This window comes from Ooceraea biroi, chromosome 9, assembly GCF_003672135.1.
Source record: "Ooceraea biroi isolate clonal line C1 chromosome 9, Obir_v5.4, whole genome shotgun sequence".
In the NCBI taxonomy this organism is placed as follows: Eukaryota; Metazoa; Arthropoda; class Insecta; order Hymenoptera; family Formicidae; genus Ooceraea; species Ooceraea biroi.
The window spans coordinates 8,709,165-8,724,828 of NC_039514.1; the positions used below are offsets into that span (position 1 = coordinate 8,709,165).

Here is a 15,664-nt window from a genome sequence, read left to right on the forward strand (position 1 = left end):
TTTCGATGGAGAATAAGAATCTGCAATAAAAAGTTGGGGTTTCAATTTAAGAAATTGAAGGTGATCTTCGCGTGACCTTCAAACGACTATTCAAGGTCAAACCAATGGTATCATCTTATGTCCCCCTCGAAATCGTGACATGTCTGTCTGAAACATTTTTTCGTATCTCTTTTAGTTTTTTAAAAAATCGACTGTATAAATTAAAATGGGCCACCCTGTATAAGAGTGCAGCAGTGGGTGTCAGATGGCGCAAAAGTAAGTCAGAGATGTGGGTAAGACGTTAATAACCTCGAAATGGCCGAGTCGTTCAGGTCGATGTCGGAATGTAACCGGAGAGCAGCGGTTATTGAAGGTGTTCGCGCCGGAAGGACGCCAAGTGAAATCATCAAGTTTTTCGGATATCCCAGATCGACGGTGTATGACATTGTCCAGAGGTATGCGGCCTCAGAGGAGTCCGAGGTGGATTCCGGCACTCCGGCGAGAAAGATACACGTAAGGGAGAAGGCGACACGGACTCCGGAACTCATTCGAAAAGCACAAGACCTCATTTCGAAAGATCCAGGGACCTCACTCACAAAATTGGCGGCCGTCTTGGGGGTGGATGGAAACTGTGGCCTCTGGGAGGCCGTGCATATTTCAACAAGACGGCGCACCCGCTCACACGAGTCATTTAGTGCAAAACTGGCTCTCCGACAATGTCGATATGTTTTGGTCGAAGGATTTCTGGCCTCCCAATAGTCCCGACCTGAATCCTCTCGACTACTACGTAGTGTGGGGCGTAGTCGAGAGGGTTACTAACAAAGCCAGACACCCCAACGTGGCCTCCCTCCGGGCCGCTATTGAAGCGGCATTCGCGAAAATGGACCGGACGCAATTACAGACGGCGTGCTCGCGCTTTTGAATCAGGATCGAGGCGGTGATCGAGGCGCAGGGCGGCTACATTGAGGAAAAATCTCAGAAAAGATCCCTCACCTTAACTATAAAAGAATTTATTTGTATCTCTACACCGTTAAAAATTGTGCGTCCATATGTTAAAATTTTCTTGTGGTGCCATGTTTTGATTACTACTTCAATGTAAAATTAACATACAACTGATATGTTATTATTTTTATAACAATTTTATATGTTACATTAATGTTAACTTCATAACTTAACATTTTGTGTATGTCTCTTAGAAATGGAATATTATTTCAAATGCTTTTAACACAATAATTTTAAACAACCAACATGTCACAAAGTCAGTTTAACATTCTAAAAGAAGTTAAAGTAAATCTTCAAATAATCATGAACTTTGACATATAAAATAATCAAATTTACTAAAATTAAATGTTTCTATCAAAAATAATTTAAGTTGAAATAATTACTATCATGTGTTAATATAACATAAAAAGTAAATGTTCATATTGTACGAACGAAAATGTTCTATCAACTTTTCTGATGAGTTATTGTAACTTCTCTTCCATGTAGTTTTCAATTACTTTGTATGTTATTTTTACATCACACTTAAAGTTACAATAACAAAAATAAATGTAAAGTATTGTGTTAATTACTTAACATTTCTAGTTTGTCAAGAAGTAACATATGACGAATGAGTTACGTTAACTTAAAATTTAGAGTGGACTTTCTGGGACATGCCAAAAATGTTAAAATTAACATTTTATTTTTTACTGTGTATATATTTTCTGTAATACACGACTTTTTCGAGAAAACATTTTCATGTCCGGATTTAAGTGGCGGACCCTGTAGATGATGGTAGATTATGATGATAATGATAATGCTAAATCTTATATATCGAGGAGAAACGATCGATATGCTGACATTAAGAGATTTTGCACGAGCAAAATGACCAAGAGAGCGGAAATTGATATTTGCACTGCGGCAACTGCATTCGCGGTGACTCGCTCTGTTTCAAATTACTGCCCAGGTCAAACGACCGACGGTTTCTTCGCCACGAGACAACTCGCAGCGTTAAAAGCGTCCGTCATCAAGCGCATGGAAAAAGAAACATGCCAAATAAAGAGCGCGCGAATGGTCGCGATAATTGGACTTAGTTCGCGGTGATTTTACGAGCCCACCGAATCGCGACGCTCTTTTCACGCGATGTCAATCTCGCGGGTATTGAATCGACATTACAACGCTGCATCGCTCGATTTGAACGATTTGCCATAAAGCGATCGTTATAGTAAAGAGCGATCCGCGCGCAGCGATTTACGTTGAACGCTGCTCCGTTCTGCAACGTGGATCGCCGTTGATAAGCACGGGTGATAAGGCCCTCTCGGTATGAATCCCAACGCAAGATCCATTCCCCGGGAGATGGAATTCCCGCGATACCGCAAATACCCCGTTCGTCATCCGGCACTTTCGTTTCTCTGATGCGTTTTCTCGACTTTCTATCGATAAATAGGCATTGCCGGTAATTACCGGGAATAACGGTGCTCGACTAGCGAAATGGATTCACGATCGCGTTGCTCATCGCAGAGGAGTGTGGGTCGTTAAACAAACTTTAGCGTAAAGTCAACGGTACAACGCTCCAATGAAAACTGCGGCGGTTCGCGTTTTCCACCTGCGCGATACATATCGGTGAACATTCGATCTGAAATCATGATCGTGAACGATCGGCCAGCCATGCGGGACCGGTCGGTGATGCTTTAAACGGTTGAAACAAGTAGCCCGGGGATTTTACTGACCACGGAAAAATCACCCTTTCAAAGCGAGTCGTAAAAATGCGCCGTGAAGCCCGCACTTCCTTCCTTCTCTTCTGAAACGGAGGCCCTGCTCGCATGTGAGATCATTTAGAAACTCTGCCACGATGAAAGTGAGAGTCTTTCCACTTTCAATTGTTAGAAAACCGTCGCGATAAGTTCCAAGCGGTACGCCGCATGCATTTTTCAACGGCGATTCGATCAAGAAACGTGGGCCCGCTCGTTAATCAGCTGAAAGTTACCGCAAACATCCGATTCCGGGTGTATCGTTCCGCCAATTTCTTCCATTTCGACGCGGATTCGGAGTAACGTCTCGGTCTCGGTACTTGCGATACTTGCGAATACGACGTACCGGATCTGTACATGGTGTAATTCACCTCGTTCAGTCGCTGCATCAGCAGGGTGGAAGCTGTTCTCCATCCGATCCCGAAGCTAATTGGCACGAATCGTTCGCGCGCAGCGCTGAAGCTCTCCGCTTCATCGGGGATCCCTATTCCATCCGCTGATGGGCCTCTTTGCGGCTCTTTAAGAGCTCGTGTTATCGTCTCGAAAGTTCATTCGCTCCGTCGTATAATTCCGCTGTCCAGTTGAACGAGGGAAACTTTCACCGTTAAACGACTGATAATAATGGCATTGTTGGTCGGTGCTGGACGCGCGCTGCTCGCGCAAACGGGGCCAGGAGCGAAAGCGTTTCGTCGATCGGGGGAAAACGACGGCTCTCGGTCGTTTCTTCCTCGAGTAAAAACGTCTATCCTCTCTCGAGTGGATCATCCAACATTCCGCCGGAATCGTTCAATTATCGCGGTAACGAAAAGCGATGACGGCGATTGTGTATCGCGCGTGCGAGACGGGCCGTCCGATCTCGCGACGTAATCGCGAAGCGGATTCATTCATTAACGATTTCCGTGGTGATGGCTCGTGCAGATTCCCGCCGGGTAATCTGCACGGCGGGGAACTGAATTATTCAGAGACGCGATAATTGCGATGATCGGTCATTGTGCTCGCGGATAGACGCGCGCGGCTCGAATCGCCGCGAGAGGAAACAATGGGCCTCCCCGGAATAATGCGGCCCATCTCTTAAGCAGCTGTTTAGTCGCGGCCCAGTGCCGGCGAGAGATACGTGACGGTAATTTTCACGTCGGCCTCGCAACCCGCGCGTCCGCCCGTAATTATTGGGTCGTCCGGAAAGTTCGTGCCGATTTTTAATAGATGGCGTTGGAACATGTCTGAATATATCAATGTTATTGAAAACATACGATTTATATACATATGCTTAAAGGTGATATTTCAACGCATCTTTAGGAAAAAAGTTGTTTCAGATAAATTGATTCGTGTCAGTTTTGTACTCTTTTCAAGATGGAAGAAAACAAAGAACATTTTAGACACTTGATGCTTTTCTATTACCGGAAAGGCAAAAATGCCTCACAAGCAACAAATTCGATATGTTCTGTTTACGGAGAAGGCGCTTTAGCTGAAAGAACCGTACGTAAGTGGTTCGCTAAGTTTAGAGCTGGTGATTTTAACCTTAAAGACCAAGAACGCTCGGGCAGACCCTCTACTACTGATGATGACCAAATCAAGACACTGATCGAGAATAACCCGCGCTACACGACACGTGAATTAGCAGAGATACTGAAAATATCGAAAACCACTGTCCACGACCATGTAGTGAAGCTTGGTTACGTAAGTCGCTATGATGTATGGGTTCCGCATAATTTGGCCGAAAAAATTTAATGGATCGCATTTCCATCTGCGACTCGCTGTACAAGCGCAACGCAAACGTACCATTTTTGAAGCAATTAGTGACGGGTGACGAAAAATGGATCATTTACAACAATGTAGAACGAAAAAGATCCTGGGGTAAGCGAAATGAACCAGCATTAACCACTCCGAAAGCCGGCCTTCATCCAAAAAAAGTCATGCTCTGTGTCTGGTGGGATTGGAAAGGAATCCTATATTATGAGCTCCTACCACACAACCAAACGATAAATGCAGATAAGTACCGCTCGCAACTGGACGAATTAAAGACAGCGATTCAGGAAAAACGTCCAGAATTAGCTAATAGGAAAGGCGTCGTGTTCCATCAGGACAATGCCAGACCTCATGTTTCTTTGACTACCCGACAAAAATTGTTGGAGTTTGGCTGGGATGTGCTACCTCACCCACCGTATTCACCAGACATTGCACCTTCAGACTTTCACTTATTTAGGTCTTTGCAAAATTCTCTTAGCGGCAAGAACTTCAACTCTTTGATCGACATAAAAAACCACCTGGAGGAGTTTTTCGCCGAGAAACCTAAGAAGTTCTGGGAGAATGGAATCTTCCAGTTGCGTGAAAGATGGACAAAGGTTGTGAAACAAAACGGTGCATACATAAGTCAATAAATATTTATCGACATAAAAAAATGTTGCCTTTGAATTTTCCTTCAAAATCGGCACGAACTTTCCGGACGACCCAATAAAACGGACGGCGCGGTTATATCTGCCTCGGCCTCTCCGCGCGAAAGAGCAACTTTCACGTTGCGCATCAGCGGCGAGGAAGAATCGAATCGCTCAATTTCGGGGAGTGAATTGCCTGTGCCCCTTGTGCACCGTTGACGCTCACGTACACAACTCGGCTGCCCTTAATTTTCTATTGCGATCGATCGCACGCAATGGACCGAAGAAAATAAGCCGAGCATCATCAAAATACTTACAATTAGAGTGTTCATTACAGCCGCATCCGGTGCAATTCGCTCCCGTCGTATAATCAGACGTAATTATTTTGTTTTAATGCGACAAATAGCATTTTTTCAAGTTTCCAGGCGATTAGTAGAGTGACTGCGCGTGTGACTGCTCGACACGAGAACGACACAATCGTGTGTCTCCGGGGATCCCCCGCCGATGCCGGAGTTTCTCTCCCTTATCTCATGTGCTACATGTCTACGCACTCATTAGAGGCGGGAATAGTTGCTCTCGCACGTGCAATAAGAAAGTCCCGCGCTCGTACGTAAGTACGTACGTGCGTGCACGTTATCTGTCTCTTCGACAGGGCTTTTGCCGAAGAGACCAAGTCGCACGGGTTCGGATCGACTATCATCGTCTCTCGCAGGGACGAAACGCTGGAAAGCATGTAATTGCGCGGTTCGCGCGGCTACGCGACGAACAGACGGGCGGTTGTCCGTAGCCGGTGGTCACAGCCGGGATACTTTCTGGGTCAGAAGACGTAGCGCCTGGCCGAAGATCGCCCGGGACGATTTTATCTGTCCAGATACGACGTTAGTTATCGGCCGCTGCGCGCACTACCCTCCAAACTAAACCGCAAGTGAAAGCCTCCTGCGCGGTTCTCGATTCGTTAATTAAAGTTAATGCTACGCAGAGAGATCTATTCAGACTTTGCAAAGTGCGAGATCTCATCGTTGCGATACCGCCCGTTTAAAGGATTTCTACAACACGTGCATCGATTCGTTCCTTTATACGAACTGTCAAAACGTAGGTAACAGCATTAGGAAGACTAAATTGGTTTGCAGGTGATGGCCTTCCCGGCACCATCGTCGTCCGAGTCGGCAACAATCGGCCAGACCTAGGAACGAATCCCATTTGCAACCGGTTCACCGGGCCCCTAGAAGAGGGACAGCCGCTCTTCTTGCCTTGCAATCCTCCGATGCCCGGAGCCTTCGTCTCGGTGCATCTGGAGGCCGCCGCGCCCACCGACATCCCCGTGCAACTGTCCTTGTGCGAGGCGTTCGTCTACACTGATCAGGTATCTGCATCTGTTTTGTAAAACAATCAAGATGTAAATCTTGAAGCGAAAAACGCGTTCGTTCCGTCTGATTCTTTTCTGTACAATAATGACTAATTATGTGAAAAAATGGATGCAGGCTCTGCCGATCGAGAGATGCCCTCAATTCCGAGATCAACCGCCAGGATCGACGGCAACCTACAATGGGAAATGCTACATATTTTACAATCGCCAGCCGCTGATATTCAGGGAGGCCTTGGCGTTCTGCCGCGCGCGAGGCGGTACCCTCGTGGACGAGAGCAATCCAGCTCTGCAGGGATTCATCTCGTGGGAGCTGTGGAGGCGACACAGGTTTTGAATCATTTCTCTGTACAAATATATACACGTAGATATACAGGGTGGCCCATTTTAATTTATACAGTCGATTTTTTAAAAAACTAAAAGAGATACGAAAAAATGTTTCAGACAGACATGTCACGATTTCGAGGGAGACATAAGATGATACCATTGGTTTGACCTTGAATAGTCGTTTGAAGGTCACGCGAAGATCACCTTCAATTTCTTAAATTGAAACCCCAACTTTTTATTGCAGATTCTTATTCTCCATCGAAAAGTAAGTAACTTTTGTCTGAAACATTTTTCCGAAAAATGTCATCTTATGTCCTTAAAATGTCCTCAAAACTCATCTTGAAGATCATTTTAAGGACATAAGATGACATTTTTCGGAAAAATGTTTCAGACAAAAGTTGCATATTTTCTCGCGTAGAATCCGAATCCGTAATAAAAAATACCATGTCTCATTAAAAAAAAATTTCAGACCGGAAGTTAGAATTTCGATAAACAATGACCCGTCTAGTTGTATCCATATTCTCTGTCGTGTATGGAGATCAACGTTCGAACAGTGTATTGTCGAATATCGACAATGTCAAACGTGATTACGTAAATCGGTAAATCGGTCTGAAACATTTTTTCGTATCTCTTTTAGTGTTTTAAAAAATCGACTGTATAAATTAAAATGGGCCACCCTGTATAAATATAACTGCCATGCGAAAATAGAGATATATAAAAAATATATGAATATTTGGGTCGATTCAATTTCCCCAAAAAAATAAATAAAAGTTTGCTTTATCGTTATCGTAGAAGCGACACGTCCAGTCAGTATTGGATGGGCGCGGTAAGGGATCAGAAAGATCGGACGTTGTGGAGGTGGACCGGAAGTGGCGAGGAGGTGTCGGTCTCGTTCTGGAGCTTACCGCAGGGCACCGAGGAGGACTGCGCTCGATATGATGGCAGCAGGGGCTGGCTGTGGTCCGACACACCTTGCACAGCTCGACTTAACTTCATCTGCCAGCATCGTGAGTACCTTTTCACTTCCTTGTGATCCATCCACATCAAGATTATGGTAATGATAAGTCCGCTCTTTCAGAACCGCGAGCTTGCGGCAGACCGGAGCAGCCACCGAACTCCACGATGATAGCGACCACCGCGTCTGCCAGGAACCCGAGCACGTACGAGGTCGGAGCGACGGTGGAGTACAGTTGCAGCGCTGGCAGCCTCCTGATCGGACCGGCAAGCCGTACCTGTCTCGACACTGGCTTCTACAATGAGTTCCCGCCAGTGTGCAAAAGTAAGAAACGCGGAACGTTGCGAAATCGGACAAATTATCGTGAATATTCATGTGCGATATGCTTTCGTTACTTTTAGGTATCGAGTGCGGCTATCCCGCGAGCATAAAGCATGGCGAATACGCGCTCATCAACAACACCGTTAGCTACCTCAGCCAAGTGCTCTATTCGTGCGAGGAGGGATACGAGATGACCGGTGAGCTAATTATTTGTATCGCAATTATAATTATTCATAATCTGAAACCGAAAAGGAAATTTGAGGGTATTTTTTGTACAAATCATCCGTAAGAAATATTTGTAACAGGCTGATTTGTGATCGTAGGACGCGCTCGATTGACTTGCGATATCGACGAGCGCTGGAACGGACCACCGCCGCGATGCGAGCCAATTCTCTGCGATCCACCGACTGCTGTCGCGCACAGTTACATCCAGATAGATGAGATCGACGAGGGACAGAGTAGCCCGGTGAGGAACAACTTCAATCGAAGCCTGCTGGTCGGCAGCATCGTCACCTACACGTGCGAGAAGGGCTACCGGCTCGTTGGTTTCCGGCAAATACTCTGCTTGGCTACTGGCCTGTACGATCACGCCGCACCCACTTGCACAGGTAGGTAATTTGCTTAGCATTGTAATTAAGGGGGTATTCTAGTGTAAAAGCGGAATTTGTATGCTATTTTGGTGAATTTTTTTTTGAAAAAAGTATAAGGTTTTTTGAGGCAGGATTTTCCCTGCTTATTCATACATATTTGGTGTATGTTTTCAAATTTTTGTATTAGACAATAACTATAAATAAGCGCTGCACATGATATTAAATAAGAACATGAAAAAAAAAGTTGGTCCATGGTTCCCATGATTTCAGCTGTTCTGCTCATCTGAAACAAAAAAACCAAAGAGATTCTTAATTAGTATGAGTGTGGCTATAGCAGGTACCAGAATGAAAAAAATGTTGAAAATTTAAAACATGACTTCATTGAGAAAATTAAGTTTCGATTTGTGCCATTTTTTTTCACCATTGAAGGGCTGTAGAAATTCCAAAAAACAATATTTCGACTTGATTGTGGTAGGGGCTATAGCCACACATATACTGAAGATGTGTGCAAAAGCCTGAGTCAATTGATTAACTGGTTTTTGAGATATCATGGGAACCAATTTGAAAAACGTGGTTTCGAGAAAAACACGTTAAAGTTTTTCATACTGATTACGTAGAGATAATGTTACTTACGATCAATCGGCTAGTTTAGGGCCATACAGGGGACATTCCTCTTGTTCGTAGAAGTCCTGCAGAGCTGATCTCTCTTCCCTGCGATTCATTCTCTGATCTCGAGAGAAGTTAGTGGAGCGCCGCTCCGAGCGGGTGATACGAGCTTCGTTCCGGGAGTTTGCGTACATCACCGCTTGCTGACCAATACTAACTCCCATCACGTTCATAAGTTTTAAAATTGGCATAAATCCTTTATTGAAAATTATAACTGCCAAGAATGTTGCTATTTCAACAACTTTCACGCCAGCATGGAGATGTTTTGGAGCAAAAGTCCAAATCAATGAATTTAGAGATTCATTGTACTATATAACCTGTACTATACAAAGGCTCCAATTCAAATGTACGACCTTCAAAGAATAACGATCTTCCGACCCTACCTAAAATACTAACACAATGCTCTGTTGTGTGCCGCGCGGTCCAACCGCCGAGCGCGCGCCAGAGGTTATTTTCTATTAGGTGCTATTACTTTGTTAATTTTGCGAATCGGGCTAAATCTTCTCGCAGACATATTTTCCATACCATATATTTGCAAAATATGCCAAAAAAAAATTCGATTTTTCTGACATGCTACACTAGAATACCCCCTTAAGACAACAATAAAAAATAATAAAATAAATAATAAAATCAAGTAATTCCCCCTTTTTCAGAGGAGTCGCGCACAACCGTGACCATTCCCACTCGAGCGACGATACGTCCGTCAACTCCAAAGGTCCGACCGTACCTCACTCCGAGGATCAGGACCACAACGACCAACGCGGCCACAGTCACGAGCTCCAGCACGACCTCTTTGCCACCTAGGAAAGTGCCTAATGCTGCCGAGCTCCCAGCCACAGTGAGGGAGACCGTCTCGAAGAGGCCGAGCATAGGATTGGGCAAGAACGCGCCACCCTCGTCGGTGCTGAACGACGCCGATCATCCGCAGGACAACGAGATATCCGGCAGCGGCGTGGATCACGCACAGGCGGGCGTCGGCGCAGCTGTGCTGGAACCGTCCGGTCCCTTCCGGGTGGACAATGCTGAACAGCCAGCCAGCGCCCATCAGGCCAAGCTGAATCTGGGTGCTGTGATTGCTCTGGGAGTGTTCGGCGGCTTTGTGTTTCTCGCCGCGGTGATCACGACGGTTGTTATACTTATACGCAGGTAAGTAAACGGATAAATCGTCGGACGATGAGCATTTATTCCATTTTGATTTAAGGGGATGCTGGAGCTGCTAGTGAACTTCTTCGCGATGGTGCTGCCATCGCACAATATTTGCACAATAAAATGCTTTTTACAAAAATTTGGCAATTTGTACGCACAAAATCGCTGTTGAGCGGTGTTTGGACACAATTAAGGAATATGAGGATGCTTTTCGAAGTGACTTTAGAAGCGTCATAAAAGAGAATTCTGTGTTCTCCTGTATTCTAACCTCTAATCCTAAAGGAAAACACAGAATTCTCTTCTATGACGCTTCTAAAGTCACTTCGAAAAGCAGTCTCATATTCCTTAATTGTGTCCAAACACCGCTCAACAGCGATTTTGTGCGTACAAATTGCCAAATTTTTGTAAAAAAACATTTTATTGTGCAAATATTGTGCGATGGCAGCACCATCGCGAAGAAGTTCACTAGCAGCTCCAGCATCCCCTTAATGTTCATTGAAAAGCATGGTGCCTATTAAAAATAATCTTTTCTGGGAAGATTAATTTTTAATAGACAACGTTTATGTAGACAACGTTCGCGGACCGGATTGTATATTGTACATCGCTTCACCTTGTTTTACCTACTTTCTTCTCTTCCATTCGTCTATCTCGCTATCTGATTCCTGTAACTCGCGGTACGTACACGCTGCATTGTAATATGTACATCTCTATCGTAGAAGATAATTTACTTGCTTATTAAAATCGCGTGTACATGTGTCGACTCGAAGATAACGCGTAACGTCCCGGTGTAACAAACGAGTTCTCTAACATCTCGCGGTACCATCGTGGATAAAGACCGCGCAGAGATAGTATAATGCCATTCACCTCTTCACTCATTGATCATTGAGCTTCCTGTAATTTAGCCTGTAATTTAGCCGGAACTTACCCTCAAACGTATAACCACGAATCGTGCTTTGCGAAGAAGACATATTTCTTTCCCGTTTGCCCTCCCAATGATTCCCTTTACTTTACACCATCGTCATCTAAACCAATGCGGTTTCTCAACGTATCATACGGCCGTCCGCAAAAGCCACGTTATTATTTAACACGCGAAAAGCGAAGATTATTATTTAATTTAGGAAAGCTTTTTTTCATCAATTAACAACGATCATAAGAATTGAAGAGATGAAACTAGTCGAAGGCGCAAATAAAAATGGCTCGAGGAGTAGCCGTAGTTGAGAAACACGTGGTTGGGCCAACACGTTATTGCGAGATCTAAGATGTAATAAGCGCATCAGAGAGAGAATAGCGTGCGTGAGTCCCATAGATTCTCTAGTCTGCCCCCGAGACGACGATTAACACTGAGTCCATTTGTGGCGGTTAGCGGCAGTGGCAGCGTCAGAGGAAGGCGCCGCAGGGGGCTCGGTGGGGTTGGTGCGCTGAGGGGTGGCGGTAGTGGTGGCCTTGGAAGGGGCGATACCGGAATGCCCTCGCGTTGGTATACGCTACTCGCACTGCCCTTCCCCGACCAGCACCTGGGGCGCCGCGACCTCACGGCACGCCGCGGTAGCGATCATCCTTACTCCTTCAGCCTGTCGGCGGCTCATCGTGCCGGCTACTTCTCGAACCCCTCTCTGTAGAGACCGCCATCGCCGTCTGCCTCCCTCTCACCTCCGCCGCCAAAAAAAAATGAGAAAAAGAGAGAAAGAACGCTCCCCTGTGTAAAGCCCGCAACCACCGCTACCACTCCAACCCTCCACGCAACCACCGCCCACCACATCAACCATCATCACCACCAACTACCACGCGCCACCCTCGCGAGTGATACTAGTCAAGGTAAACAAGAGAGCAAGGTTTCTACTGAGCACTGTTTCTTTAGCTCGTCTCGCCGTCACGTCACGTCTCACGTTTCACGCCTACGGAATAAAAGTTGGCTTTGTAGTGCGCTGCACGCACCTCCCCAACACCGTATTCTTTTCCCTTTATCGACGAACTTCCTCGCGTATTCAAGGATTCTAGAAGGTAGTCAGATCTATTGGCCTCTTCATGAAGCTAAATCTGAGTGGTCTAGGAGTCCTGAGTATGCTCAATGCCGCACAGAATCGCGGCGGAATGTAGTTATGTACAGTATACTTCAGCTCTCTTCACTTGCACTTCACCGTTATTATTTTTTTAAGATCACGATACAACAGGGAGGGCACGGCAAGTTCAACTGGATGTCTGAATGCGTTACGAATTATTAGTATTATATACAAATGTTAATTTAGTACATCTTAGAAATGCGTTAGCGCTTTCCTCCTCCTTTTCCTCTTCACCTTCATCTTGCAGCGGAATTTAGAGTCGCTTTGGATAACAAAGTCGTAAAAAGAGTACAAATCTTGCATGCAACTGTATATGTAAATGCGTGACAATCTACATATTAGGGGTGTGATTTAGTTTTGAGGGTTTTTTTGCTCAAAAACGCATGTATTTAAATATGATAATGAATGAATACCTTAATCAAAATATTTTCCTTCCTTTTCTATCACTTTTTCCCATCTTTCTGGCAAGAGATGGATTCCACCACGATAAAATCACTCTTCTTTTCAGTTGATCCATTCGACGACGAATTTTCGCACTTCTTCCAAATTATCAAAGTGTGTATCCCCTAAAGCGTGTTGCATCGACCGGAACAAATAATAATCGCATGGAGCAATGTCCGGAGAATACGCGGGGTGCGGTAAGACTTCCCATTCGAGCTCTAACAGTGTTTCTTTCACTGATAACGCAACGTCAGGTCGAGCGTTGTCACGAAGAAGAATCACTTTCCGTCGTTTACTCGCAATTGGTGGTCGTTTTTGGTCCAAGGCTTGCTTCAACTTGTACAATTGGTGTCGATAACGATCAGCCGTGATAGTCTCATGCGGATTTAACAGCTCATAGTACACTATCCCACCAAATACGGAGCATTACTTTTGAACCGTGAATATTGCGTCTCGGAGTGGATGTTGATGGTTCGCCTGGATCCACCCATGATTTTCTGCGTTTCGGATTATCAATATAGATCCACTTTTCATCCCCAGTAACGATCCGAGACAAAAGACTCTTCTTTTTTTGCCTGGCGATCAACGAAATGCAAATGTTCAACCGGTTCGCAATGGCACTTTCCGATAATTCATGTCGAACCCATTTCCCTTCCTTCTGAATTTTTCCCATTTCATGTAAATGTTTCGTAACTGTTGTACGATCAACATTTAATGCTCTCGCAAGAGATGGATTCCACGACGATAAAATGACTTCTTTTGAGTCGATCCATTCGTCGACGAATTTTCGCACTTCTTCCAAATTATCAAAGTGTGTATCCCCTAAAGCGTGTTGCATCGACCGGAACAAATAATAATCGCATGGAGCAATGTCCGGAGAATACGCGGGGTGCGGTAAGACTTCCCATTCGAGCTCTAACAGTGTTTGTTTCACTGATAACGCAACGTCAGGTTGAGCGTTGTCACGAAGAAGAATCACTTTCCGTCGTTTACTCGCAATTGGTGGTCGTTTTTGGTCCAAGGCATGCTTCAACTTGTACAATTGGTGTCGATAACGATCAGCCGTGACAGTCTCGTGCGGATTTAACAGCTCATAGTACACTATCCCACCAAATACGGAGCATTACTTTTGAACCGTCAATATTGCGTCTCGGAGTGGATGTTGATGGTTCGCCTGGATCCACCCATGATTTTCTGCGTTTCGGATTATCAAAATAGATCCACTTTTCATCCCCAGTAACGATCCGAGACAAAAGACTCTTCTTTTTTTGCCTGGCGATCAACGAAATGCAAATGTTCAACCGGTTCGCAATGGCACTTTCCGATAATTCATGTCGAACCCATTTCCCTTCCTTCTGAATTTTTCCCATTTCATGTAAATGTTTCGTAACTGTTGTACGATCAACATTTAATGCTCTGGCAAGAGATGGATTCCACCACGATAAAATCACTCTTCTTTTGAGTCGATCCATTCGTCGACGAATTTTCGCACTTCTTCCAAATTATCAAAGTGTGTATCCCCTAAAGCGTGTTGCATCGACCGGAACAAATAATAATCGCATGGAGCGATGTCCGGAGAATACGCGGGGTGCGGTAAGACTTGCCATTCAAGCTCTAATAGTGTTTGTTTCACTGATAACGCAACGTCAGGTCTAGCGTTGTCACGAAGAAGAATCACTTTCCGTCGTTTACTCGCAATTGGTGATCGTTCTTGGTCCAAGGCTTGCTTCAACTTGTACAATTGGTGTCGATAACGATCAGCCGTGACAGTCTCATGCGGATTTAACAGCTCATAGTACACTATCCCACCAAATACGGAGCATTACTTTTGAACCGTCAATATTGCGTCTCGGAGTGGATGTTAATGGTTCGCCTGGATCCACCCATGATTTTCTGCGTTTCGGATTATCAAAATAGATCCACTTTTCATCCCCAGTAACGATCCGAGACAAAAGACTCTTCTTTTTTTGCCTGGCGATCAACGAAATGCAAATGTTCAACCGGTTCGCAATGGCACTTTCCGATAATTCATGTCGAACCCATTTCCCTTCCTTCTGAATTTTTCCCATTTCATGTAAATGTTTCGTAACTGTTGTACGATCAACATTTAATGCTCTGGCAAGAGATGGATTCCACCACGATAAAATCACTCTTCTTTTGAGTCGATCCATTCGTCGACGAATTTTCGCACTTCTTCCAAATTATCAAAGTGTGTATCCCTAAAGCGTGTTGCATCGACCGGAACAAATAATAATCGCATGGAGCGATGTCCGGAGAATACGCGGGGTGCGGTAAGACTTGCCATTCAAGCTCTAATAGTGTTTGTTTCACTGATAACGCAACGTCAGGTCGAGCGTTGTCACGAAGAAAATCACTTTCCGTCGTTTACTCGCAATTGGTGATCGTTTTTGGTCCAAGGCTTGCTTCAACTTGTACAATTGGTGTCGATAACGATCAGCCGTGACAGTCTCATGCGGATTTAACAGCTCATAGTACACTATCCCACCAAATACGGAGCATTACTTTTGAACCGTCAATATTGCGTCTCGGAGTGGATGTTGATGGTTTGCCTGGATCCACCCATGATTTTCTGCGTTTCGGATTATCAAAATAGATGCACTTTTCGTCCCCAGTAACGATCCGAGACAAAAGACTCTTCTTTTTTTGCCTGGCGATCAACGAAATGCAAATGTTCAACCGGTTCGCAATGGCACT

The 15,664-nt window shown here is 44.9% G+C and overlaps 1 protein-coding gene across 1 annotated transcript in view; it reads left to right on the plus strand.

Moving 5' to 3' along the window:
* The window catches only part of LOC105278999, a 40,077-nt gene that overhangs the window by 22,508 nt on the left and 1,905 nt on the right, over nucleotides 1-15,664 (plus strand). Inside the window, exons 6-12 of the mRNA XM_026972638.1 lie at nucleotides 6,211-6,443; nucleotides 6,562-6,773; nucleotides 7,563-7,777; nucleotides 7,849-8,049; nucleotides 8,127-8,243; nucleotides 8,370-8,654; nucleotides 9,956-10,448. Coding sequence (XP_026828439.1) covers nucleotides 6,211-6,443; nucleotides 6,562-6,773; nucleotides 7,563-7,777; nucleotides 7,849-8,049; nucleotides 8,127-8,243; nucleotides 8,370-8,654; nucleotides 9,956-10,448 — 1,756 coding nt within the window. The remainder of the gene's footprint in view (nucleotides 1-6,210; nucleotides 6,444-6,561; nucleotides 6,774-7,562; nucleotides 7,778-7,848; nucleotides 8,050-8,126; nucleotides 8,244-8,369; nucleotides 8,655-9,955; nucleotides 10,449-15,664) is intronic.